At 41.1% G+C, this 24,973-nt stretch overlaps 5 protein-coding genes across 5 annotated transcripts in view; 3 read left to right on the top strand and 2 right to left on the bottom strand.

Annotated features, from left to right (window-relative positions):
- Positions 1-165: 165 nt before the first annotated feature.
- Positions 166-6,518, top strand: LOC118383711 (WW domain-binding protein 4-like). Its single transcript, XM_035770158.2, has 10 exons — positions 166-315; positions 1,806-1,878; positions 2,150-2,212; positions 2,589-2,715; positions 3,063-3,242; positions 4,372-4,442; positions 4,591-4,666; positions 4,758-4,945; positions 5,095-5,288; positions 5,492-6,518. Coding segments are annotated over exons 1-10 (1,191 nt in total). The 5' UTR covers positions 166-313; the 3' UTR covers positions 5,709-6,518.
- LOC118383712 (peptide chain release factor 1, mitochondrial-like) lies at positions 6,454-9,443 on the bottom strand. Its single transcript, XM_035770159.2, has 9 exons — positions 8,957-9,443; positions 8,663-8,760; positions 8,489-8,570; positions 8,198-8,305; positions 7,921-8,093; positions 7,737-7,854; positions 7,442-7,578; positions 7,270-7,368; positions 6,454-7,155 (listed from the first exon to the last, which is right to left on the bottom strand). Exons 1-9 carry the CDS (start codon positions 9,294-9,296, stop codon positions 7,045-7,047), a joined length of 1,266 nt encoding a protein of 421 aa, XP_035626052.2. The 5' UTR covers positions 9,297-9,443; the 3' UTR covers positions 6,454-7,044.
- Positions 9,444-9,539: 96 nt separating this feature from the next.
- Positions 9,540-11,868, top strand: LOC118383713 (tumor necrosis factor ligand superfamily member 11-like). The gene is made up of 2 exons (XM_035770162.2): positions 9,540-9,841; positions 10,922-11,868. The coding sequence occupies exons 1-2, from the start codon at positions 9,692-9,694 to the stop codon at positions 11,549-11,551; spliced, it is 780 nt and encodes a 259-aa protein (XP_035626055.2). The 5' UTR covers positions 9,540-9,691; the 3' UTR covers positions 11,552-11,868.
- A 2,740-nt stretch (positions 11,869-14,608) lies between these two features.
- On the top strand, positions 14,609-16,536 carry LOC118383714 (coiled-coil domain-containing protein 122). The gene is made up of 5 exons (XM_035770163.2): positions 14,609-14,723; positions 14,928-15,076; positions 15,243-15,641; positions 15,804-15,920; positions 16,184-16,536. Exons 1-5 carry the CDS (start codon positions 14,690-14,692, stop codon positions 16,328-16,330), a joined length of 846 nt encoding a protein of 281 aa, XP_035626056.1. The 5' UTR covers positions 14,609-14,689; the 3' UTR covers positions 16,331-16,536.
- A 553-nt stretch (positions 16,537-17,089) lies between these two features.
- LOC127916726 (ephrin-A2-like) overlaps positions 17,090-24,973 on the bottom strand; it is a 43,380-nt gene continuing 35,496 nt past the window's right edge. Inside the window, exon 4 of the mRNA XM_052499478.1 lies at positions 17,090-17,834. Within this exon, the coding sequence (XP_052355438.1) occupies positions 17,701-17,834 (134 nt within the window). The 3' untranslated portion in view covers positions 17,090-17,700. The remainder of the gene's footprint in view (positions 17,835-24,973) is intronic.

Raw genomic sequence — 24,973 nt, 5'->3', positions numbered from 1 at the left:
CGTCTACTCGGGACGGATGCCATATTTATGATTAATTTTGTTATTTAATACATTCTTCTCGTATTTTTTATAATAAACTGCGATTAAAACGACACTTTAAAACGATTGTGTTGTCAAAATAATGCCAATAAAAGCGATAACAGTAGCGAGTACAAACAATTTTGACCCTCAGATACATCCGTATTTACGTCATAAGTAACGGACGCGGTGTTGTTGATGGTTGAGAAATGTTCAACATTTTCTGCTTTTGTGTGTAGCTAGCTAGGTTGTTTAACCTTAATTATATTAACGTTATATTGGATCAGAAGACACAATGTGAGTATTTCGTTTAAGATTTACTAAAGCCATTTTCTTGCCTGCCGAAATTCTAATTTCCTTAATTTTGTCACAAGAGTCAAACACTTTCTATAGAACAAACTTCACATCAGGATAGGCAACCGAAATTAATAATTCATCTATGTGTGTTATATTAAACAGAGGGAGTAAAATGCTACAAAGATCAGTGAAACGTAGGCTAAAATGACAACGGAGTGCCATTGGAACACAGCATCATTAAATAGTACCCGCAAAACACCAGTATCAACGTCAACAGTGAAGAGACGACTCCGGGATGATTGCCTTCTAGGCAGAGTTGCAAAGAAAAAGCCATATCTCCGACTGGCCAATAAAAATAAAAGATTAAGATGGGCAAAAGAACACAGACACTGGACAGAGGAACTCTGCCTAGAAGGCCAGCATCTCGGAGTGCCCTCTTCACTGTTGACATTGAGACTGGTGTTTTGCGGGTACTGTTTAATGAAGCTGCCAGTTGAGGACTTGTGAGACGTCTGTTTCTCAAAATAGTCATTCTAATGTACTTGTCCTCTTGCTCAGTTGTGCACCGGGGCCTCCCACTCCTCTTTCTATTCTGGTTAGAGCCAGTTTGCGCTGTTCTGTGAAGGGAGTATTACACAGTGTTGTACGAGATTTTCAGTTTCTTAGAAATGTCTCGCATGGAATAGCCGTCATTTTTCAGAACAAGAATAGACTGATGAGTTTCAGAAGAAAGTTCTTTGTTTCTGGCCATTTTGAGCCCGTAATCGAACCCACAAATGCTGATGCTCCAGATACTCACCTAGTCTAAAGAAGGACAGTTTTATTGCTTCTTTAATCAGAACAACAATTTTCAGCTGTGCTAACACAATTGCAAAAGGGTTTTCTAATGATCAATTAGCCTTTTATAATTATGAACTTGGATTAGCTATCCCAACGTGTCATTGGAACACAGGAGTGATGGTTGCTGATAATGGGCCCCTGTACGCCTATGTAGATATTCCATTAAAAATCAGCCTTTTCCAGCTACAATAGTAATTTACAACATTTACAATGTCTACACTGTATTTGTGATGTGATTTTAATGGACAACAAAATGTGCTTTTCTTTCAAAAACATATGTTATATATATAAAAAGCACATTTAAAAAAAAAAAGATTTCACCTTTTTTTAACCAGGTAGGCAAGTTGATAACAAGTTCTCATTTACAATTGTGACCTGGCAATGTAGTGTAGACATATGTCTTACTTTTTAACTTTGCACTGTTGGGAATTGTCTCATAAATTAGCATTTCACTGTAAAGTCTACACCTGTTGTATAACATGACTAATAACATTTGATTTCATATTGTTGCATCTCCTCATAAGCTAACATAAGCTAGCGAGTTCAGTTGGTACGACCATGGTTGCGTTTTATTCACTGCCCAAATTGCTATTCTGATCAGCTTTCAAAGACACGTTTATGAAGTTGTTTATTTTGTTTGTATTACTCAGGTCAGAATATTGGAAGTCCCAGCCGAAGAAATTCTGCCAGTACTGCAAGTGCTGGATAGCCGACAATAAACCTGTGAGTGTTGAGTAAATTGTCATGTAATTTGTAACGGTATGTAAAGTTGGTGTAATTAACCGACTAGCTACCCATTCAGGCATGATCATCATGCTAGTTATTCAGTCTCTTTGACTAGGCCCTTCTCATGTTGCTAACGTTGAATGAATGCTTACTTGTTTTTGGTGATGTGTGTCAAAGAGAGAGTAGTCGGTTATGACTGCAAGGGGTTGTGGCTGAGGACAAGATTTGATCATATATTCACCCCTGTGCTTGTTTTTTTCTCATGCAGAGTGTTGAGTTTCATGAACGAGGGAAGAATCACAAAGAAAATGTTGCTGCCAAAATTGCTGAGGTGAGTTGTCATCATTGTGTTTTGCCTTCAACTTGTGAAACAGAAAGATGGGTGCCTGTCAGTGCCAGGGTTGTAGCTACCATACTGCATAAGAAATACAGATGCCATAAATGTTGTCAATCACCTGAGACTATACTGTTTTCTCTCTGGGCTCTATGTAGTCTGCTGATAACACGTTATTACACAGAGGTATCAACAGGGGTCACTGTTGCGAGGGAAACTATTGATGCTTTGTAAACACAGCTTGGCATACATAACCCTCCTGGCTGGCCTGGTGGTGTATTTAAGCAGAGATAAGGTCCAGATATGCCACTCTCACCCCATGCTGTCATCTCATCGGTGACTTGACTGATACTCCGGCCCCTCTTCTGTTCAGATGCAAAAGAAGAGCATTGACAAGGCGAAGAAGGAGGATCGTCAGTCTAAAGAGTTTGCAACGATGGAGGCGGCTGCACTGAAAGCTTATGAGGAGGATATGAAAAGGTTGGGGATAAAACCATCAGGTAACTTGTTAAATGTTTTATTGATTTACTAACTTAATAACCTGCCAGTCTGTTTTTATTTCTACCGTCTAATAAGTGTTTAACTTATTACCATTGTTTCTTATAGTTTTTGTATTCTAATATTTTATTATCTCTTATTGTTGTTGCATTGTCGAGAAGGAACCTGTCAAGTAAGCATTTTGTCGGATGATGTACACATGATGTATACATGATGTATACTGTACATACGACTAATGAAACATGAAGCTTTTAAAAAGTTGTTAGAACACACTCAGTGTAGGTTGTTTTGGATAAGAGGGTCTGCTCAAATGGCTAATATATCAATGTGATTTTGTGTGTTTGCTTAGGTTCCCCATCTCAAACCAAAGCCCAAACTCCAAGCCCAGTTCCATCTCAATCTCCACCTCGAAAACAAGAAAAGAAGCGAAAGCCTGGAAAGGAGAGGATGCCCAGAAACGAATCAGAGAACTGGGTGGAGGGAAAGACAGGCGAAGGACTCACATACTACTACAACTCTATGACAGGAGGTAGGCAAGGTTCACACAAGGTGCTTGAAGTGCTTAAAGTAATTGAATTTGGCACTCTGAAATTCAATTACTTAAATACCTTGAAAATCTGAAGTTTGTACTTGAAAAGTACTTGAATTAAAATGAGAGGAGAACAGAAAACGATCAAATAAGTTAATTAGAAAAATATTAGGAAAATATATTGGTCTTACGAATTCATTTACAGGTACAATACCACGTTTTATTTAATGTGTTTCCACTCTGGTTGCCAGGCGAGCTCTCTCATTCTACCCACACTGTCACTCAGCCAGGCAGGTACAGAACCGACTGATTAGGCACTGCCAAACGATGGATAGTTAAAATCCTGGGCAACATGGTGTAATCGGCCCTGGAGGGGAAAGGCGCAACACTGCATCCTGCGCTGGTGACAGTTCTACATTAAGAGATTTCAAGGGGCGCCTGCGATAATCCACTTTATCAAGAGGCAGCCGTGCTCATGCTGTACTGGTTGCCGTTCACGTGCCGTTTTCCTCACACAGCCCAGCCGCCCTTCTCCCGACCAGCGACTCTAAAGCTGCTAGTCAGAAGCAAGACGCTTTGTCGTAGCTATTGAGAGGTAGATTCCCAAATGCCCAATAAAACTACAATACTGTCATAAAGCTGGAGTTGTGTAGTAATGCGAATAAGAAATGTGTGTTCACAAGTAGGCATGTCCCAAAACTCTGCTCATCACTACTCAAATTACGTCAACTGATTTAACTCATGTATGTAGTACAGGTAGTAAATAAGTAGTGAAACATGTATTATTGAGTAGAGCCTTTAAGGTAGTAATGAATAAGTACATGTTATTTTCATGAGGTTTTGGCGACTATACCGCCAGCTGGTGGCGAATAGAAACAATTGCATAATAGGAGCTATCACAAATTGCTGGTCCTTGAAAATAAATATTAGTGCTTAAAAAGTACTTGAAAGCCCTTGAATTTGGTTTGCAACTCTCCGTACGAATCATGGGTAGGCTGAAGACCACAACACCTCCGCAGATATCAGAGATGACGGGTTAAGTCAGACTGTGACTTTAATAAATCAGTTTTGAACATACACCTAGGACCATTCACCTTTCTCCTGAAGCATTGTGTTTATATCTTTTCAGAATCTCTGTGGGACAAACCATATGGGTTGCAGGGAAAGAGCACACCCTCTCCACAGCCGGGTCAAACCGAGGTACACCCAACTTTTTAATGTATTTTCTTAACACCTTTCATTTCACCAGGAAGTCTCTTGTATGTTGTTACCCATTTGATATGTTTAGAGTCAGTGCAATGTACCAATGTAATGCAAGTCCTGGTGTGAACACACTTGTTTTCTGTAGATCTCCTTAGGTAGTGCCTGGATGGAGGCCGTCAGTTCTGATGGATTTACATACTACTACAACACAGAGACTGGAGGTCAGTCTATGAAGACAGGTGATGACAAGATTGGTGTATGTTTGACATAATTATGTTTGACATAGTTTTTTTGTTTCCCCCACTCTGACAGAGTCCAGCTGGGAAAGACCTGCAGATCTCCCTGCCGGTGGTGAGTCTGGGTCTGGGCCCGGGCCCAGTGGAGAGACCGTGGGCCCCCCAGGGTTAGATGACCCATCTGCCCTGCAGCCAGAACCCCTCTCTGGGGAGGACTGCTCCAACAGTACCAAAGGAGACGGGGAGAGAGAGGATTCCAAACAGGTACCAAGATTCAGTTCAGGGTGAGACTCAGTTCTCAATACAACCCCATTGGTAGTGAATGGGCACAAACAATAGTAGGCATTAGTTTAGGGTTTGAGTCATGGTGACTGACAATAATTTCAATAATTATTTGCTCTCCTCACAAAAAGAATACACCGCCTTCAGACAAGGAGGGAGAGGATAAAGATGGTGAGGATGATGACGGGGGGAAGGGAGACGAAGGGGCCAAAGACACACCGGCAGCTGTGCCTGAGGAGAAAGAGGAGAGGCCTGTTGTTAAGAAGCCCAGAAAGACCAACCCTTACGGAGCCTGGGAGCAGATACAGGAAGAAGAAGAGCCTTAGTAAGAGACTGTTATACTGTCAATGTCTTCATTTGGATTTAACTATGAGATTTTGTTACAGTTTGCCTTAATGAACAGGACCCTGGTGCTAGTCTGTCTCTACTTTAGCCAACTTGTTGTTGTGTGCATTATTAAATGCTAAACTAATAACTCACCTACCTGCTCTATACCCCACCCACCACCACCCATGTTCTCTCCTCCAGTGAGAAAGTGGACCTGCAGCTACCACAGGTGGAAGGAGCAGCTAGCGCCCCCGCGGAGCTGCCGCCTGAGCCCAAACCCAAGTTTAGGGAGCGTATCATCACCTCTCTGGGCGACGAGGGAGGCCCCGCGTCGGGAGCCGGGGCCACGTTCAGGAAGAGGAAAGCAGAGAACGGGAAATCCTCCAGGAGCCTGAGGCAACGGGGAGATGATGACTAATACTCAGGCTAACTCAGATATTAACTCTTTTTAAACAGACACAAGGCTTGACAAACTGGGGCTTGACAAGGCTTGACAAATGTTGTTGGAGACTGTTGTTATTGTGTAAGGGGACAATTTGAGCAACGTCATATAATACCTGGATACGCAGGTCAGGTCCCTGTGGGCTACAGAGAACTCGAGTTAGCTACTCACCAAGATGCCATCATTTCAGAATTGTTCAGGTTGAATTTTACCCATCCAACCACCCAAGTTACAGTATATATCAGCAGTTTTTGGGGTTGAATAGTACAAGCAGACGTCTGAAACCAGCTGGATCAGTGGCTTTAGTTGTCCTAACCTCAAGTGTTACTCTTTACAATTTCCTTTTTCAATGCCTGATGCCCTCCTGCTTGTTTTTGAGTTGAATAGCGTACAGCCGTGACGGACAGACTATCATTCCCAGAGGTATGTTCTTATGCGTGTGTGATGTATTTTTAACTGGATCATTTGTGGATGGCTTGTGAAGGACCCCTGTGATGTCCTTACTGTGGTGGTGGTGGTTATTTTCCACATCACCACCAGTACATTCTCATGCCTGGGTTTCCCAAAACCATCGTAGCACTACGGTCATCTTTTGTCTATTTATTTTCAATGGTATTAATATCCTAGTGCTACGATGCTTTGGGGAATCCCAGACGTGAACCGTACTCCAGCATGGTTGGAGTATGCGAGAAAGAATGCAAAGCAAGTTTTCTACAGTATGATTGATTAAAGATTGTACTTTATTTTTTTATTGCGAGCACTGAATATATATTCTGCTGGTGTGGACATTTTCTCTGTGCTTCTTCCTTTAGTAATCAATCATCTTCCATGGATTTATTTTGCAGACTTCTGTCAGAGCAACTCAAACATTTCACAGGGGCTCGAGTAGCCTCGAAGGTAATTCAACCCTTCACTGGTGCCAATACATGCTCATTGCTATGGCTGTGTAGGAGAGATACTGATGCCATGGCTGGCCAGCTGCCAGACCGCCTGGGTGCTTGAGATTAGAGCGTGTGTGTTGGGCTGAAACATAGTTTTGACACACCCAATAGGAGCAGGGCTCGTCGCAAACTATTTTCAGGACTTTATTAAGGGTGTAATTGGGTATGTTTGAGACTGGTTAAAGAGCTGGGTTGTCTGCAGCCAGGCTCTCTCTGCTCTCTTCTCCACCCACCCACACGCCATTCTTTCACAAACTGAATCAGTGTTCGAGCGACTGCTTCCATATCTGGTCTGACTGTTCTCCTGTCAGTGCTGCTGCAGTGGGTCATGTCAGCTTGCTCCCAGAACTAAGGCGTCACACTGTCTTGAGTCAGTATCTCTGACTGCAGGTCACCACCAGCTCCAGCAGAGCCTCCTTGTCTCCGTGTTCCAACAGCTCTGAGATCAGATCATCAAGGGGCTCCCCGCCCCTCATGAACTCCTGCCAAGGGAATGCAGAAGACACATTAACCAACTATTACCACTACATGTAAAAACATTACACAACAAATCAACTTCCATTATAGACTGCTTGTTTGCAAAGTTAGAAGCCCACCTTGATATCTCTGGTCACATAACCAGTCCGGTGATCTGTCACGCGGTCCTGGCTGAAGTTGTAGGTGCGAATCCTCTCTGACTGGGAGCGAGTACCCACCTGGAGAAGGAGTAATGGCTGAGGTGAGTTGGGGGACAGTAAAGCGTTAGGATGGGACTGTGTCGGGGATCACCTGCTGTTTGCGTGCCGTAAGTCTCTGCTCCTTCTCTCTGCACATCATGCTCTGGTAGAGGCGGGCCTTCAGCACGCGCAGGGCCGTGTCACGATTCTGCAGCTGAGAGCGGGACGTCTGACACTCTGCCACCGTACCTAGGGTCAGAGAACGGGTCAGTCAGTAATCCCATTTCAATTCAGTCAATATCAGGAGATCAATTCAAAATCAAGAATTGAGAAGTGGCATTGATTTTTAAACTTCTTAAAGTAGATTTTCAATAAATATTCTGTTTCCCCGAACTGTACGCGCTTACCTGTTGGCAGGTGTACTATTCGGACAGCACTGTCTGTTGTGTTGACACTTTGACCTCCCGCCCCTCTCGATCTGAACGTATCAACCCGCAGGTCCTTAGGGTCAATGCTGATGTCCAGCTACAAAACAGAATCCCAATGTATTATCGTTCAGACAGGCAGACCGACAGACAGACAGGACAGTACCTCGTTGGGTTGTGGCAGGATGATGACAGTCATGGTTCCTGTGTGAATACGTTGCATCCTGGAGGACAGGCCCACCTCGGGGATCCTCTGGACCCGGTGTGTCCCTCCCTCATGCTTCAGATGCCGGTACACACTCTCCCCCGCTATCCTTACTGCCGCATGGTGCAGTCCACCTGAGTGAATCAAATCAGACCATAAAACACACCAATCAATCATACAGAAACGCAGACACTTTCATTCAGTGACCCATAAAACACAGACAGAAGAGAACCATTACCATATTCAGCAGGTGTGTAGTTGAAGATCTCAAAGTCCCAGTTCTTGTGGCTGGCAAGGCCTTGGTACATGTCAAACATCTCTCTGGTGAACTGTTGACAGATGTCACCTGGATCCAAACACGTGCACCAGAGAGGGGACATACATTATCATCAGGACCAGGAGTGTAATGGAGAGCCGTTGTCCATGTGTAACGGATGTGAAACCGGGTATGGGCGAGGGGACGGTCTAAAGTTATACTGTTACACATGGCCTATGCTGTTCATTGAGTAATTACAGTTCACCGACTCACCTCCTGTTGTCCGCCCTGTTACCACCTCCAGAAGGACATTACTGGTGTCGTGTGGGTCACTGGGTACTAGTGTCTGGATCAACTGGGGGAATATGAATTCAGATTTTCTCATCAAGTTCCAGACTGACCCAATGCAGACATTTAAAATGTTCTGTGTCTAATGTCTGTTCATACATCTTTTCTCAATGACTCGATTCTTTGGGTGATCTGTGCTTGTTCCTCTTTCAGTAGCTGGACCATTTGTCGGTCTTCCTCTTTGGAACCGACTGTCTCTGTAAAAGGAGAATATGGATGACTGTACAATATTTTCAGATACATGACACATTTCACAGTTAGCACATTGTTATTGAAGCATTGGCGACCTCTGGTTATTGCGGCACGTAGGCGTTACAGACACTTATGAAAGGAAGATACAGAAAGACCACTAGCTCGGTAGCAATTTAACAAAACAGAACACAGCTTACTTACTCTGAAGCAGAGTTTCAACCTCCTCTAGGTCTTTCACGGCGTGTTCAGCGCTCTGAAACGCAGTGGCCACTGGTGAAAGTCCCACCTGTCTCTTGTTCAACTCTTTCCTGGCGGGGTCGTTGAGAAACCCATGTTGTAATGTTTGGGTGACATCTCTGTACTCTTCCACAAGCTGCCGAAGATATCTTTGTACGGACTCATTCCGGTATAAATCTCCCAAATAATTGTTACAACATCGTCTTGATGGTACGAGTGATCGATTTGCTAGTTCCTTCCATATTCTCTTGCGCATGTGGAGGGCGCACCAGCCATACAGTCGAATACATTTCTGCGTAAGCATCTGGCTACAGTGTATACGAAATAAGCGTAAACTGGTTACATGAGTTTATCACCTCATATTTATTAACATTGTAAAGAATATAATCATGCTTCCAGCAAGGTCAAAGAGTGGTGTTGAATGCTGGGATATGTAGTCATAAATGATGTTTTTCGCACAGTATTTTTACAACAGCACCCCTGGTGGTGTTAAAAAGCTTTTTAAATTAATCTATAATCTGATTGGTCCTCAAAGAGGGGGGTACTAAACTGAGAAAACCACCTCTTAAAAACTTCTATTGGTAATGAGAATACGCTGAAATACAAACATATCTCGGGGAAAGCATAGACTAACATTGGGTCTGTATTTATGAAACACAGTGGATATTTAACGTTCAGTATTAAACGGATCTTTATGAAATGGAAAGCAGTCTGCCAAGATTTCAGCAGCTCAGGAGAACAGAAGCAACTTCAAACAGAACTCTTATTGGTACCGTCGTTTTCATGGGATTACTTCAAGTGGTATCAAGTGTTGCTGTTGTACTTCACTTGACAGGTCATCTTCAACAGGTAAGGAAATCATAATAATACAAGTCCTGATGCATAGGTCTCTTAGATTGGATTATACCAAGAGTCTCCTCTAAAAATGGTCATAAAATCTATGTAATTCTATAGCACCAAGTTGTATTTTGTAAGAAAAAAGTTATTGTCATAACAGTTTGCAGGTGCTGCAAGAAAACATTGGACAAGAAAATGATTATATACTATGATTGCCACAAATACACATTTGTCATCCATTTCAAGTGGTTGCTCTCTCACCACAACATCTATAACACATTAAACTTCAAATAGAGGCAAAGTGTTTCATATTGTATGGACGGTTTTACTGGCTATTGCATTTTATGGCTTACAATGTAGCCTTATGTTTTACAAGAGAGCAACAAGTCAAAATAAAAGTTTATTGGTTTACACAGATTTGCAGATGTTATCGCAGGTGCAGCGAAATGTTTGCGTTTCTGGCTCCAACAGTACAGTAATACCTAACAATACAAAACAATATACACATAATCCAAAAAGTAAAAAGAAAGAAATTAAGAAATATCAGAATGAACAATGTCAGAGTCCGGAATATAAATATGTATATTGGTGTGTAGGGACAGTATATTAATAGAGAAGGTGTGTACAGCACTAGTTATATAGGATGAGCCTTGACTAGAATACAGTATATACTGTACATATAAAGTGACATAGTGGCCTCATGGGTGGAATGTTATTCATATTTTTCATAAATAATAAACATTGTTTCAAAAAACCTGCAGAAAATCCGATGTTTCTATGTCAAACAGTTTTGTTATATTTCAGTCTTCTGTGATGTATATGAAAGGTAATATTGAAATGCAAACTCAAAATGTAATACATTTCAACTCTATATTTGACATGGTGCAGGTGTGTTCTTTTTAAGCCCACAACCATGTGTGTGAAGGTGTATACTTGTTTCAAAGTAGATTATTTTAAGACTACTAAATTTAAGTGACAAGTGGTCAATAACTCTATAAATGCGTCTAACAGCAGTGTATTGATGCCCAATGAGGGATTTGGGCTGCTGTGACCTCTAACCTCTCTTGCCGCTGTCTCTGTTGACAACTTCAGGTCACCCAGACCGGACCAGCCCTAGTTGAGACTTCGGACGACCTCCAGAGAGGGGAGTCACAGAGGTGCCCAAAAAAACCCAGAGAGGTCATACCATCAGCCCACCTGCCCATTCAGCCTCCAAGTGGGCACATCCAGAGAGATATCCAGAACACCATGATCCACTGGGACCACGCCCATGGACACCTGTCCAAGATCGGGTACCATGACGGCAGGATCCTAGTCCGCGAGGGAGGCCTGTACTACATCTATGCCAAAACCTGCTTCAGGTACTACGACCAGGTAGAGGAGTCACTGTTGGAGTCTGGGTCTCATGCTCCAGGGAGAAAAGGGGCTTCAGCAGAGCCTAGCATTCACAGAGAAGATGGGGCCGGGGCTGGTGCCCTTCTTATACAATACGTGTTCCACGAGCGTCACAGTCACAGTGCCCCCCTCAGGCCAGCTGTGCTGATGAAAAGCGGCAGCACCAAGCACTGGCAGAGGGGCCACTACCACATGTGTTGTCAGCAGCAGGGAGGGGCTTTCCCCCTGGGGCCCGGGGACAGTATCTACGTCAGCGTGTCCAACTCCTGGCTGCTGGACCCGGAAGCTGAGGGAAGCTACTTCGGGGCCTTCAGAATCAGCAGATGAAGAATGAGGAAGCAGACCCAGGGCAATTAATTGATGAATTAGTAACTGATATCTCTTTAATCCCATTCCCAGCTCAGGGCTGTAGATGAGGTGGAATTCATATCTGTTAGGTAGCTGGACTGTCTGCATATGGAATAGATTTTTGTATTTTTATACTGCGAAAACAAACTGAATTTGGCTCACTTTGAACTTAGTTTTATGAAGTTTTCAATATTTATGTATTTTCTGATGTCTCTCGTATTCAATTCTGTGTTCAGTTTTTTTGTGTGTTTATAGAACATTCCAATAAAGCCATATACAATTGTATAAATACAGGAGAGAGATTATAAATGCTCTGTTATTATCACCAATATTGCCATGCTTCAACCCATTTTATAGGAAAATAAGGGATATCATTAGACCATTACGTTTCACCCTGAGACTGTTTACCTCAGCACATCTCTGAAAACTTGACACTGTCTCAGGCGTATGAGTGCAGGGCACCACGATTTTATGTGCTTTCTGTGGTTAGAAGGGAATAACTCCAGTTAGTGATGCATGCTGGGAGTGCTGTGTCATGCACATTTAGAGGCCCCCTACTCTCCTTACTCATTCCCTGGTTTCACTGACCCCTATAGTCCTGCCCCTCCCCCACCTCGCCTCATGTCTCTGATTTAAATGAAATGAGATACTCTTTTGTTGACATGTAATGTCATTACTATGCTCAAGTTTGCCTTCTACACGTGAAAATCCATTTGCGAAGTGAGGAATCGATCTGTCCATGCTTGGATTAGAACAATTCAACACACACACCATGTTTCCCTTGAAAGCTTTCTTCACTCGTATGTCATTTCCATGTCAAAGCCTGCATTAACGCCACCTAACTACACCATCTCAGCTCTACAGTTGCACTGCTAAGAGAGCAATAAAGTCATCCACTGAAACAAAGATTGTTTCATTTGTTTTCAGTCTGGCATATAGCTGGCACTGTTCTTTAACCTATCGGAAAATGGGCAACAATAGCACACGAATCAGCTCGGCTTTCAAAAACAGGTTTCATTTGTAAAACTGCTGATGCAAGCACTCAAATTACTATACTTCAAATCAGTAGAGGCTGCTGAGGGGAGGACAGCTCATAATGTCTGGAACGGAGTGAATGGAATGGCATCAAACACCTGGAAACCTCAGTATTCACCCCAAAACACAGGTAGCCCAAATATCAGCAGATGAGATGAATAAAAGGGTATTCATGTAGTTGACCACCCACAGCCGACAACCCCTGTTCTATGGCTATTAATGGTATTTAGAAGATCAACATTGTATGAAATGAAAAATTAACTTAGCTATGTTCTACTGTGTCGCCATCCATAACCCCTTCACTGTCTCTCTTCCTATTTTGAGGAAGGATGGAGTGGACAAAATAATAGCAACAGATACTTCTAGTTAATGTTTTATTTACACAATGCAGACTAGGGTAAAAACAGGAACACCTGTGACCTAGTAAAAACCGTCTCTTTGGCACACATGTTGTAGTGCTGATGAAACACAGGGAATGAGAGACAATGTCAGAGAACCAGACAGGAAATAGTTGTGGTTATATTGAGTCACAGATAGAGGGAGGGATTGGAAGGAGGGAGGGATTGGAGGATGGGAGGGACAGTAGGAGGGAGGGAAGGAGGCAGAGGCACAGTTTATCCTGTTGTGTCTATGGGACTGAGACTGAGATTGAGTGAGGAGGGCTCTATTTAATCAAACACACATGAGAAATTCAAACGCAGAAAAAGTGCATAGGATGTAATGGCGCAATAGTCTATAAGATCATGATGTTCACTGCATACGTTTTGTTTTCATAACTGGTTACGGGCACCGGCACACACCTGTACCTATTATGTACACCGTAAACTTGTCTCAATAAAGCCACAAGACTCAGAAACCAGAACAGCTAATTACTCAGAACTTCAGCATCTGGAGGCAAACATGTTAACAATAATAGCCCAGTGTTTTCCCTATACCTAAGCATTCAACCACAAATGGGGAACTCCAACTGTCATCACGTTCAAACAATTTGCTCTTTTTAGTGCGCAAACAAATACAAACAACAAATAAAATATTTACATCCACCAGCACAAATAACTGTCAGGACCTGTGCTAATAAATCAAGTCTATCGGCTATTGTTTAGCAAATGGTGGGTCCCTCACCCGCCTTCACAGACAAATCCTACTGGGTCATGGCTTTATGGGCTGCATGGGCCTGGGAAAGAAACCTTGTTTTGTTCATCTGGATGGTTGCAATACATTTCCAGTAGGCTGCACAAAAACTGAAAGGACTTGATCCCATCACACACGCGCACGTGGAAGCGTAATGGGGATGTTTCAGTACTAGCTTCCTTATATCCTTCCTATATTCATGTTTTAGTAAGGAGTGACTTGAGTACATATCCTGGAGGTCTGCTGTGTGCAAGCAAATAGCCTACAGACACATTTTCTCCATAACTGCCGTCTTCTCATATCATAAATTATATTTACAAAGGTATAGAGAGAGCGAGAGAGAGCATGGTCTCTACATTATTCGCTAACCCTAAAACACCACTTGTGGATCTAACCAGTAGGCTATGGCCTCACACTGGGGACAAAGAAACATGTACATACACATAACTGACATGTAAACTATCTCATACCACCAGAAACCATAAGGACAAGTCCCTGTCATTTTATCACATACAAATTATGTATAGAATCAAATCCGGACATCTGGCAATCCATTGTAAAATACATTTATACAAAAATTAGGGCTACATTTGCTTTAGTTTACTTCACTGACCAATGGATTTTTAATAACAATCACTATTTATTTCCCCTACATTTTGTGTGGGAAGGGCACAAATGAACATTTCTCCAATATCTGGAAAATGAAGATGAGCCACTCAATTCAATGGAACTCTTTGGGTGTGTCCGAACTTGTGGTTTCTTTAATTATTTAATTCTTAACATAAGTATATTGTTTTACTCTGCAAAAGTGCAGTCAGTCAATATGGGGCGTGTTGGGGGAATCACACCGGAAACCCCCCACCGGAAATGTCCGCCAGGCCAAGAGAGCGCACGTGCTGAGCTGAGCGCGAAAACCAACTCTGTTTCGCGCTCAACAACAAACGTGTAAACATGGCCAACTCTGCTGGGATGATGGTGGAAAACGGCAAGAAAACATATAGCAAATTCATTTTAAAATGTTGGACTATCTGTATTATCTTGGGAAGCTTTGCTAAAACAGCAGCAAAGTAGGCTTAAAGTTGTTGGGGTGGACATACTAAAGAGTTAATGTTTGTAGGACTACAACTAGCTAATTTAGGAAGCTAATGTTAGCTAGCTTAGCTAATAACAAACCACCTTCTTTCTTCAGACGTGACAGGGTCCCTTCCATGTATTGCTGTAGAGACACATGGAGGGCCTGACTTCTCTCTAACACAAGCTTTAGAAGACGTCTCACAACAAGGATATGCCCAGATTGTGGCCCTCCGGGAGAAACAACAAGTGCTCAGCTCTCTCCAGGTGAATCTCTCCTTACCTGCTAACTCACTGACCAGTAACATTTTAAAACTCCAGGAACACTGTAATTATTGCTGCTTAAATTAAATATATTTTCCTTGCAACATTAATATCGGAACATTTGTTTTAACACTCAGTGTAAAGCAATGTTGTTTTCATCTGCTACCAGGTCATACTATCAGACATTGAGAAGAAAGGCAAAGAAGCTGAAGTGGAGTTAAAATCCAACGTCAGGCAGATTCTGATCCTGGAGGGTGAGATGGAACACCTGCAGCGACACATGCAAGACCTGGGCTTGCGTTCCGTCACCGTCTACAACGAAAACACAGAGCTCCGACTGCTGATTGAGGAAGAGGAGGACAACTTTAGCCGTGTGCTGGCCGGTTACAACACCTACCGGAACAAGATGGAGGGCCACCGGACAGCCGTCTTTCAAGCAGAGAGCCAGACGAGGTCTCACAAGGAGCTAGTGGAGAAGAGGGCTCTGGTCAGAGTGCTCACAGAGAGGAGAGAGGAGCTGAGGGCCGACCTGGAGAACCCAGAGGGGAATGCTGTGAAGCAGGCACAGGTCAGAGCAGCTGAGTAACCAGTGTAGATGTTGACAGATTACAGTCATATGGGATATGTAAAAAAATAAAATAAAATTGGTCCTGTGATCCCTGTCTTCTCCAATTCGTCTGGTCGCAAGTTGTTATCGTGAATCAATAATAAAACTGCAATCTCTTGACAGAAAGAGTTGGATGACATGAGGGGGCAGATCTCAGACCGGAGGAAGATGGTGACTGAGAGAAGAGAGCTCATCCTGAAGGAGTTTGAGAGTCACACACTGATCAAGAAGCATATCGAGGTACGGTAGTGAATCCCTATTGTCTGATGCTCACTTACCCCCTTTTTCCTCTAATCCAACAGAAAAGAACTCACTCCAGACAGTTAATGTCAGATAAAGACCCACCATGTACAGTATTCATAATAAGAATAACTATTTATCTGGTACCTTTCGAACATGCAGCTCAAAGTGTTGTACATACAAAAAGGAAAGAAATGCAGGACAATGTCAACAAAAATCAAAAAGTACAATATCTGTTTAAAACCCAAATGTGTTGTTCTCAGATCCAGAACAGACGGTACGATGCCATCGTGAAGCGTCTCCACTGCCAACTGATGAAGGCCCAGTCCGGCCACAGGCAGTTGTCTGATGATATCTACCACATGGAGAGAGAGATCCAGGACCTCAAGAGACACCTCGAGTTGCCATAAGTTAGCATTCTGGTTCATAAAACTGTATGTTTTGTTAGTATGACCTAAGGCTAGCAGTTTTCCCTAACCAAGACATACTTCAGGCACTAGTGTAGGTCTGTGCATAACTGTTGCTGTTCATTTTCTTTTTTTTACACTTTTCTCTCTCTCTTTTTTTTCAGTGAAAGTAATGAATTGGAAAGCCATTAAACAAAAACATGTCTTTACAGAGAACTCCCTTTCCCTCCCCATTATAAATAACTTGGGTTTCCCCCTGAATTTAGAGGTAAAACTGTGACACTCACTGACCAGCAGAGGGCAATGGTGTCAACCAATTAAGAAATAGCAACTATTCCTGTGTTACTGTATAGAAGACAATAATCACTGTCAGTCACTTTGTAGACAAAACAATATTTATTGGTGTGTTTCTCTCCTGTTTCTCATCATCTTGACAAAAACAACAGATCAGAACAGGAGACAAACTGATAAGATGGAGACGTGAAGGAAACCTTTTATACATTAAACCATGGCAGGGATCGCCTTAGCGTAAATGCTGTACATGATAGAACCAACTACCGGCGGATTACACACACTAAGACACGCAACATCAGAGGAACAGAATACTGAGTCATCATCAACAGTTTTAGGGTTAGAGAATAAAGTAGGGACCAAAATTTCCTTTCTCTCCCTCACTCTCTCTCACACATATTAATAATTGATGGTGCTTTTAAACGGAACAAAAATAAGATGAAACAGAGTAGAAACGTGTCAGTGTTCTTGTTTGTTTCCCGACATTAAAGAAATCTCGGTCCCCAGAGACTCTCTTTCTTTCTCTCTCCTTTGTTTATTTCCCTCTCCACTTCCTTCTCCTCTTCGCTCTGTGGGCTGGGGGTTGCAGCAGTAAATATAGTTGAGTCGTTTCTCTGTCCATCAGAAGGTTTCTGAGTGTCAGATCAGAAGCTGCACTTTGGAAGTCTAATTAACTGTCCATTTCAAATATAACCATGACATCATCTGTAGGACCAACTTCAATTAAATTATATGTGATCATGTAAACATAACAGAAACACCATCAGTTTAGTCAGTTCAGTCCAGATTCACAGTGGTCAGGCATGCGTGTGTCCAGCCAAGTACCACCACCCCCCATCCATGTCCCTTCAGACACCCAAGGGGGGTTATAGGGTTAAGTTTAGACAAGGGGCTCTTCATCCATTAATTAGCCCAGGGGCTGTAAATGCTTGTCCTGGGGGCCCACAGTGGTTTTTAATCCAGGACTGAAAGAGAGTTTCTCCCTGAGCGTGTGGGAGTTTGAGGGACAGCCAGCCAGGCAGTCCTACAGGCAGTCTTCCAGCAAAGACCCTGGTCTAGGTCTTGCTCCAGTGGAGGGGGGGTCACAGCGATGAGAGGAAGCCCAGTAGCAGTGAGGCCAGGCTGGGTATTAGGGCTGGGGCTAGCAGGGACTCTGGGCTCCAGTCTGCAGCTCCATCAGTCAGAAAGGGCTCTGGAGAGTCAAACCCTGAACTGCCTGGAACAGACAGAGAGAATGACAGCATGACTCAACAGAGAGTGAAAACACTGAAGTCTGAACAGACAGAAAGAAAACAACAGAACAGAGAGGACAGAAAACATCTGAAAGGAGAGATAGGACAGAATAGAACAGAGAGAAAGAGAAGGCCAGAACAATCTGAAAGGAGAGATGGGACAGAATCGAACAGAGAGAAAGAGAAGGCCAGAACCATCTGAAAGCGGAGAGAAAATGATAGAAGCATTTGAAAGTAGAGTGAAAGAAATCTAAACAACCAACTGATTGGAGAGAGAGAACAACAGAATGGAGAGACAATTACTAAAATAGACTGAAAATAATAATAAGAACGTGTTGGAGTTCCAGATACATGTCTCTATTCATGTCTCTATTAGGAACTACATTTAAAGGAGAGGAGTCATGTCTCTATTAGGAACTACATTTAAAGGAGAGGAGTCATGTCTCTATTCATGTCTCTATTAGGAACGACATTTAAAGGAGAGGAGTCATGTCTCTATTCATGTCTCTATTAGGAACGACATTTAAAGGAGAGGAGTCATGTCTCTATTAGGAACTACATTTAAAGGAGAGGAGTCATGTCTCTATTCATGTCTCTATTAGGAACTCATTTAAAGGAGAGGAGTCATATTAGGAACTACATTTAAAGGAGAGGAGTCATGTCTCTATTAGGAACTACATTTAAAGGAGAGGAGTCATGTCTCTATTCATGTCTCTATTAGGAACGACATTTAAAGGAGAGGAGTCATGTCTCTATTCATGTCTCTATTAGGAACGACATTTAAAGGAGAGGAATCATGTCTCTATTCATGTCTCTATTAGGAACTACATTTAAAGGAGAGGAGTCATGTCTCTATTCATGTCTCTATTAGGAACTACATTTAAAGGAGAGGAGTCATGTCTCTATTCATGTCTCTATTAGGAACTACATTTAAAGGAGAGGAGTCATGTCTCTATTAGGAACTACATTTAAAGGAGAGGAGTCATGTCTCTATTCATGTCTCTATTAGGAACTACATTTAAAGGAGAGGAGTCATGTCTCTATTCATGTCTCTATTAGGAACTACATTTAAAGGAGAGGAGTCATGTCTCTATTAGGAACTACATTTAAAGGAGAGGAGTCATGTCTCTATTCATGTCTCTATTCATGTCTCTATTAGGAACTACATTTAAAGGAGAGGAGTCATGTCTCTATTAGGAACTACATTTAAAGGAGAGGAGTCATGTCTCTATTCATGTCTCTATTCATGTCTCTATTAGGAACTACATTTAAAGGAGAGGAGTCATGTCTCTATTCATGTCTCTATTAGGAACTACATTTAAAGGAGAGGAGTCATGTCTCTATTCATGTCTCTATTAGGAACTACATTTAAAGGAGAGGAGTCATGTCTCTATTCATGTCTCTATTAGGAACTACATTTAAAGGAGAGGAGTCATGTCTCTATTAGGAACTACATTTAAAGGAGAGGAGTCATGTCTCTATTCATGTCTCTATTCATGTCTCTATTAGGAACTACATTTAAAGGAGAGGAGTCATGTCTCTATTAGGAACTACATTTAAAGGAGAGGAGTCATGTCTCTATTCATGTCTCTATTCATGTCTCTATTAGGAACTACATTTAAAGGAGAGGAGTCATGTCTCTATTAGGAACTACATTTAAAGGAGAGGAGTCATGTCTCTATTCATGTCTCTATTCATGTCTCTATTAGGAACTACATTTAAAGGAGAGGAGTCATGTCTCTATTCATGTCTCTATTAGGAACTACATTTAAAGGAGAGGAGTCATGTCTCTATTCATGTCTCTATTAGGAACTACATTTAAAGGAGAGGAGTCATGTCTCTATTCATGTCTCTATTAGGAACTACATTTAAAGGAGAGGAGTCATGTCTCTATTAGGAACTACATTTAAAGGAGAGGAGTCATGTCTCTATTCATGTCTCTATTCATGTCTCTATTAGGAACTACATTTAAAGGAGAGGAGTCATGTCTCTATTCATGTCTCTATTAGGAACTACATTTAAAGGAGAGGAGTCATGTCTCTATTCATGTCTCTATTAGGAACTACATTTAAAGGAGAGGAGTCATGTCTCTATTCATGTCTCTATTAGGAACGACATTTAAAGGAGAGGAGTCATGTCTCTATTCATGTCTCTATTAGGAACGACATTTAAAGGAGAGGAGTCATGTCTCTATTCATGTCTCTATTAGGAACGACATTTAAAGGAGAGGAGTCATGTCTCTATTCATGTCTCTATTAGGAACGACATTTAAAGGAGAGGAGTCATGTCTCTATTAGGAACTACATTTAAAGGAGAGGAGTCATGTCTCTATTAGGAACGACATTTAAAGGAGAGGAGTCATGTCTCTATTAGGAACGACATTTAAAGGAGAGGAGTCATGTCTCTATTAGGAACTACATTTAAAGGAGAGGAGTCATGTCTCTATTAGGAACGACATTTAAAGGAGAGGAATCATGTCTCTATTAGGAACTACATTTAAAGGAGAGGAGTCATGTCTCTATTCATGTCTCTATTAGGAACGACATTTAAAGGAGAGGAATCATGTCTCTATTCATGTCTCTATTAGGAACGACATTTAAAGGAGAGGAATCATGTCTCTATTCATGTCTCTATTAGGAACGACATTTAAAGGAGAGGAATCATGTCTCTATTCATGTCTCTATTAGGAACGACATTTAAAGGAGAGGAATCATGTCTCTATTAGGAACTACATTTAAAGGAGAGGAGTCATGTCTCTATTCATGTCTCTATTAGGAACGACATTTAAAGGAGAGGAATCATGTCTCTATTAGGAACTACATTTAAAGGAGAGGAGTCATGTCTCTATTAGGAACTACATTTAAAGGAGAGGAGTCATGTCTCTATTCATGTCTCTATTAGGAACGACATTTAAAGGAGAGGAGTCATGTCTCTATTCATGTCTCTATTCATGTCTCTATTAGGAACGACATTTAAAGGAGAGGAATCATGTCTCTATTCATGTCTCTATTAGGAACGACATTTAAAGGAGAGGAGTCATGTCTCTATTAGGAACTACATTTAAAGGAGAGGAGTCATGTCTCTATTCATGTCTCTATTAGGAACGACATTTAAAGGAGAGGAATCATGTCTCTATTAGGAACTACATTTAAAGGAGAGGAGTCATGTCTCTATTCATGTCTCTATTAGGAACGACATTTAAAGGAGAGGAATCATGTCTCTATTCATGTCTCTATTAGGAACGACATTTAAAGGAGAGGAATCATGTCTCTATTCATGTCTCTATTAGGAACGACATTTAAAGGAGAGGAATCATGTCTCTATTCATGTCTCTATTAGGAACGACATTTAAAGGAGAGGAATCATGTCTCTATTAGGAACTACATTTAAAGGAGAGGAGTCATGTCTCTATTCATGTCTCTATTAGGAACGACATTTAAAGGAGAGGAATCATGTCTCTATTAGGAACTACATTTAAAGGAGAGGAGTCATGTCTCTATTAGGAACTACATTTAAAGGAGAGGAGTCATGTCTCTATTCATGTCTCTATTAGGAACGACATTTAAAGGAGAGGAGTCATGTCTCTATTCATGTCTCTATTCATGTCTCTATTAGGAACGACATTTAAAGGAGAGGAATCATGTCTCTATTCATGTCTCTATTAGGAACGACATTTAAAGGAGAGGAATCATGTCTCTATTAGGAACTACATTTAAAGGAGAGGAGTCATGTCTCTATTAGGAACTACATTTAAAGGAGAGGAGTCATGTCTCTATTCATGTCTCTATTAGGAACGACATTTAAAGGAGAGGAGTCATGTCTCTATTCATGTCTCTATTAGGAACGACATTTAAAGGAGAGGAATCATGTCTCTATTCATGTCTCTATTAGGAACGACATTTAAAGGAGAGGAATCATGTCTCTATTAGGAACTACATTTAAAGGAGAGGAGTCATGTCTCTATTAGGAACTACATTTAAAGGAGAGGAGTCATGTCTCTATTCATGTCTCTATTAGGAACGACATTTAAAGGAGAGGAGTCATGTCTCTATTCATGTCTCTATTAGGAACGACATTTAAAGGAGAGGAATCATGTCTCTATTCATGTCTCTATTAGGAACGACATTTAAAGGAGAGGAATCATGTCTCTATTAGGAACTACATTTAAAGGAGAGGAGTCATGTCTCTATTAGGAACTACATTTAAAGGAGAGGAGTCATGTCTCTATTCATGTCTCTATTAGGAACGACATTTAAAGGAGAGGAGTCATGTCTCTATTCATGTCTCTATTAGGAACGACATTTAAAGGAGAGGAATCATGTCTCTATTCATGTCTCTATTAGGAACGACATTTAAAGGAGAGGAATCATGTCTCTATTCATGTCTCTATTAGGAACGACATTTAAAGGAGAGGAGTCATGTCTCTATTAGGAACTACATTTAAAGGAGAGGAGTCATGTCTCTATTCATGTCTCTATTAGGAACGACATTTAAAGGAGAGGAGTCATGTCTCTATTCATGTCTCTATTAGGAACGACATTTAAAGGAGAGGAATCATGTCTCTATTCATGTCTCTATTAGGAACGACATTTAAAGGAGAGGAATCATGTCTCTATTCATGTCTCTATTAGGAACTACATTTAAAGGAGAGGAGTCATGTCTCTATTAGGAACTACATTTAAAGGAGAGGAGTCATGTCTCTATTCATGTCTCTATTAGGAACGACATTTAAAGGAGAGGAGTCATGTCTCTATTCATGTCTCTATTAGGAACGACATTTAAAGGAGAGGAATCATGTCTCTATTCATGTCTCTATTAGGAACGACATTTAAAGGAGAGGAATCATGTCTCTATTCATGTCTCTATTAGGAACGACATTTAAAGGAGAGGAATCATGTCTCTATTAGGAACTACATTTAAAGGAGAGGAGTCATGTCTCTATTAGGAACTACATTTAAAGGAGAGGAGTCATGTCTCTATTCATGTCTCTATTAGGAACGACATTTAAAGGAGAGGAGTCATGTCTCTATTCATGTCTCTATTAGGAACGACATTTAAAGGAGAGGAATCATGTCTCTATTCATGTCTCTATTAGGAACGACATTTAAAGGAGAGGAATCATGTCTCTATTCATGTCTCTATTAGGAACGACATTTAAAGGAGAGGAATCATGTCTCTATTAGGAACTACATTTAAAGGAGAGGAGTCATGTCTCTATTAGGAACTACATTTAAAGGAGAGGAGTCATGTCTCTATTCATGTCTCTATTAGGAACGACATTTAAAGGAGAGGAGTCATGTCTCTATTCATGTCTCTATTAGGAACGACATTTAAAGGAGAGGAATCATGTCTCTATTCATGTCTCTATTAGGAACGACATTTAAAGGAGAGGAATCATGTCTCTATTAGGAACTACATTTAAAGGAGAGGAGTCATGTCTCTATTAGGAACTACATTTAAAGGAGAGGAGTCATGTCTCTATTCATGTCTCTATTAGGAACGACATTTAAAGGAGAGGAGTCATGTCTCTATTCATGTCTCTATTAGGAACGACATTTAAAGGAGAGGAATCATGTCTCTATTCATGTCTCTATTAGGAACGACATTTAAAGGAGAGGAATCATGTCTCTATTAGGAACTACATTTAAAGGAGAGGAGTCATGTCTCTATTAGGAACTACATTTAAAGGAGAGGAGTCATGTCTCTATTCATGTCTCTATTAGGAACGACATTTAAAGGAGAGGAGTCATGTCTCTATTCATGTCTCTATTAGGAACGACATTTAAAGGAGAGGAATCATGTCTCTATTCATGTCTCTATTAGGAACGACATTTAAAGGAGAGGAATCATGTCTCTATTCATGTCTCTATTAGGAACGACATTTAAAGGAGAGGAATCATGTCTCTATTCATGTCTCTATTAGGAACGACATTTAAAGGAGAGGAATCATGTCTCTATTCATGTCTCTATTAGGAACGACATTTAAAGGAGAGGAATCATGTCTCTATTAGGAACTACATTTAAAGGAGAGGAGTCATGTCTCTATTAGGAACTACATTTAAAGGAGAGGAGTCATGTCTCTATTCATGTCTCTATTAGGAACGACATTTAAAGGAGAGGAGTCATGTCTCTATTCATGTCTCTATTAGGAACGACATTTAAAGGAGAGGAGTCATGTCTCTATTCATGTCTCTATTAGGAACGACATTTAAAGGAGAGGAATCATGTCTCTATTCATGTCTCTATTAGGAACGACATTTAAAGGAGAGGAATCATGTCTCTATTCATGTCTCTATTAGGAACGACATTTAAAGGAGAGGAATCATGTCTCTATTAGGAACTACATTTAAAGGAGAGGAGTCATGTCTCTATTCATGTCTCTATTAGGAACGACATTTAAAGGAGAGGAGTCATGTCTCTATTCATGTCTCTATTAGGAACGACATTTAAAGGAGAGGAGTCATGTCTCTATTCATGTCTCTATTAGGAACGACATTTAAAGGAGAGGAATCATGTCTCTATTCATGTCTCTATTAGGAACGACATTTAAAGGAGAGGAATCATGTCTCTATTCATGTCTCTATTAGGAACGACATTTAAAGGAGAGGAATCATGTCTCTATTAGGAACTACATTTAAAGGAGAGGAGTCATGTCTCTATTCATGTCTCTATTAGGAACGACATTTAAAGGAGAGGAGTCATGTCTCTATTCATGTCTCTATTAGGAACGACATTTAAAGGAGAGGAATCATGTCTCTATTCATGTCTCTATTAGGAACGACATTTAAAGGAGAGGAATCATGTCTCTATTCATGTCTCTATTAGGAACTACATTTAAAGGAGAGGAGTCATGTCTCTATTCATGTCTCTATTAGGAACGACATTTAAAGGAGAGGAGTCATGTCTCTATTCATGTCTCTATTAGGAACGACATTTAAAGGAGAGGAATCATGTCTCTATTCATGTCTCTATTAGGAACGACATTTAAAGGAGAGGAATCATGTCTCTATTCATGTCTCTATTAGGAACGACATTTAAAGGAGAGGAATCATGTCTCTATTCATGTCTCTATTAGGAACGACATTTAAAGGAGAGGAATCATGTCTCTATTAGGAACTACATT

This window comes from Oncorhynchus keta, chromosome 37 (assembly GCF_023373465.1).
Source record: "Oncorhynchus keta strain PuntledgeMale-10-30-2019 chromosome 37, Oket_V2, whole genome shotgun sequence".
NCBI classification, from domain to species: Eukaryota; Metazoa; Chordata; class Actinopteri; order Salmoniformes; family Salmonidae; genus Oncorhynchus; species Oncorhynchus keta.
Note: the sequence above shows the minus strand (reverse complement) of the source record. Positions and strands in the feature narration are given on the sequence as shown.

What these genes read in the sequence shown, in the direction of transcription:
- LOC118383711 (XM_035770158.2), top strand. An exon ending in TTGCTGCCAAAATTGCTGAG is followed by an intron (nt 2,213 to 2,588) that starts GTGAGTTGTCAT and finishes TCTTCTGTTCAG; the next exon opens with ATGCAAAAGAAGAGCATTGA. An exon ending in CAGGAAGAAGAAGAGCCTTA is followed by an intron (nt 5,289 to 5,491) that starts GTAAGAGACTGT and finishes TCTCTCCTCCAG; the next exon opens with TGAGAAAGTGGACCTGCAGC.
- LOC118383714 (XM_035770163.2), top strand. Translation starts at nt 14,690, where the DNA reads ATGGCCAACTCTGCTGGGATGATGGTGGAAAACG. An exon ending in TGGGATGATGGTGGAAAACG is followed by an intron (nt 14,724 to 14,927) that starts GCAAGAAAACAT and finishes TTCTTTCTTCAG; the next exon opens with ACGTGACAGGGTCCCTTCCA. An exon ending in TGATCAAGAAGCATATCGAG is followed by an intron (nt 15,921 to 16,183) that starts GTACGGTAGTGA and finishes TGTTGTTCTCAG; the next exon opens with ATCCAGAACAGACGGTACGA.
- LOC118383713 (XM_035770162.2), top strand. Translation starts at nt 9,692, where the DNA reads ATGGAAAGCAGTCTGCCAAGATTTCAGCAGCTCAGGAGAACAGAAGCA. An exon ending in TGACAGGTCATCTTCAACAG is followed by an intron (nt 9,842 to 10,921) that starts GTAAGGAAATCA and finishes TGACAACTTCAG; the next exon opens with GTCACCCAGACCGGACCAGC.
- LOC118383712 (XM_035770159.2), bottom strand. Translation starts at nt 9,296, where the DNA reads ATGCTTACGCAGAAATGTATTCGACTGTATGGCTGGTGCGCCCTCCAC. An exon ending in AACAGGGCGGACAACAGGAG is followed by an intron (nt 8,306 to 8,488) that starts GTGAGTCGGTGA and finishes GTTTGGATCCAG; the next exon opens with GTGACATCTGTCAACAGTTC. An exon ending in CTACACACCTGCTGAATATG is followed by an intron (nt 8,094 to 8,197) that starts GTAATGGTTCTC and finishes TGATTCACTCAG; the next exon opens with GTGGACTGCACCATGCGGCA.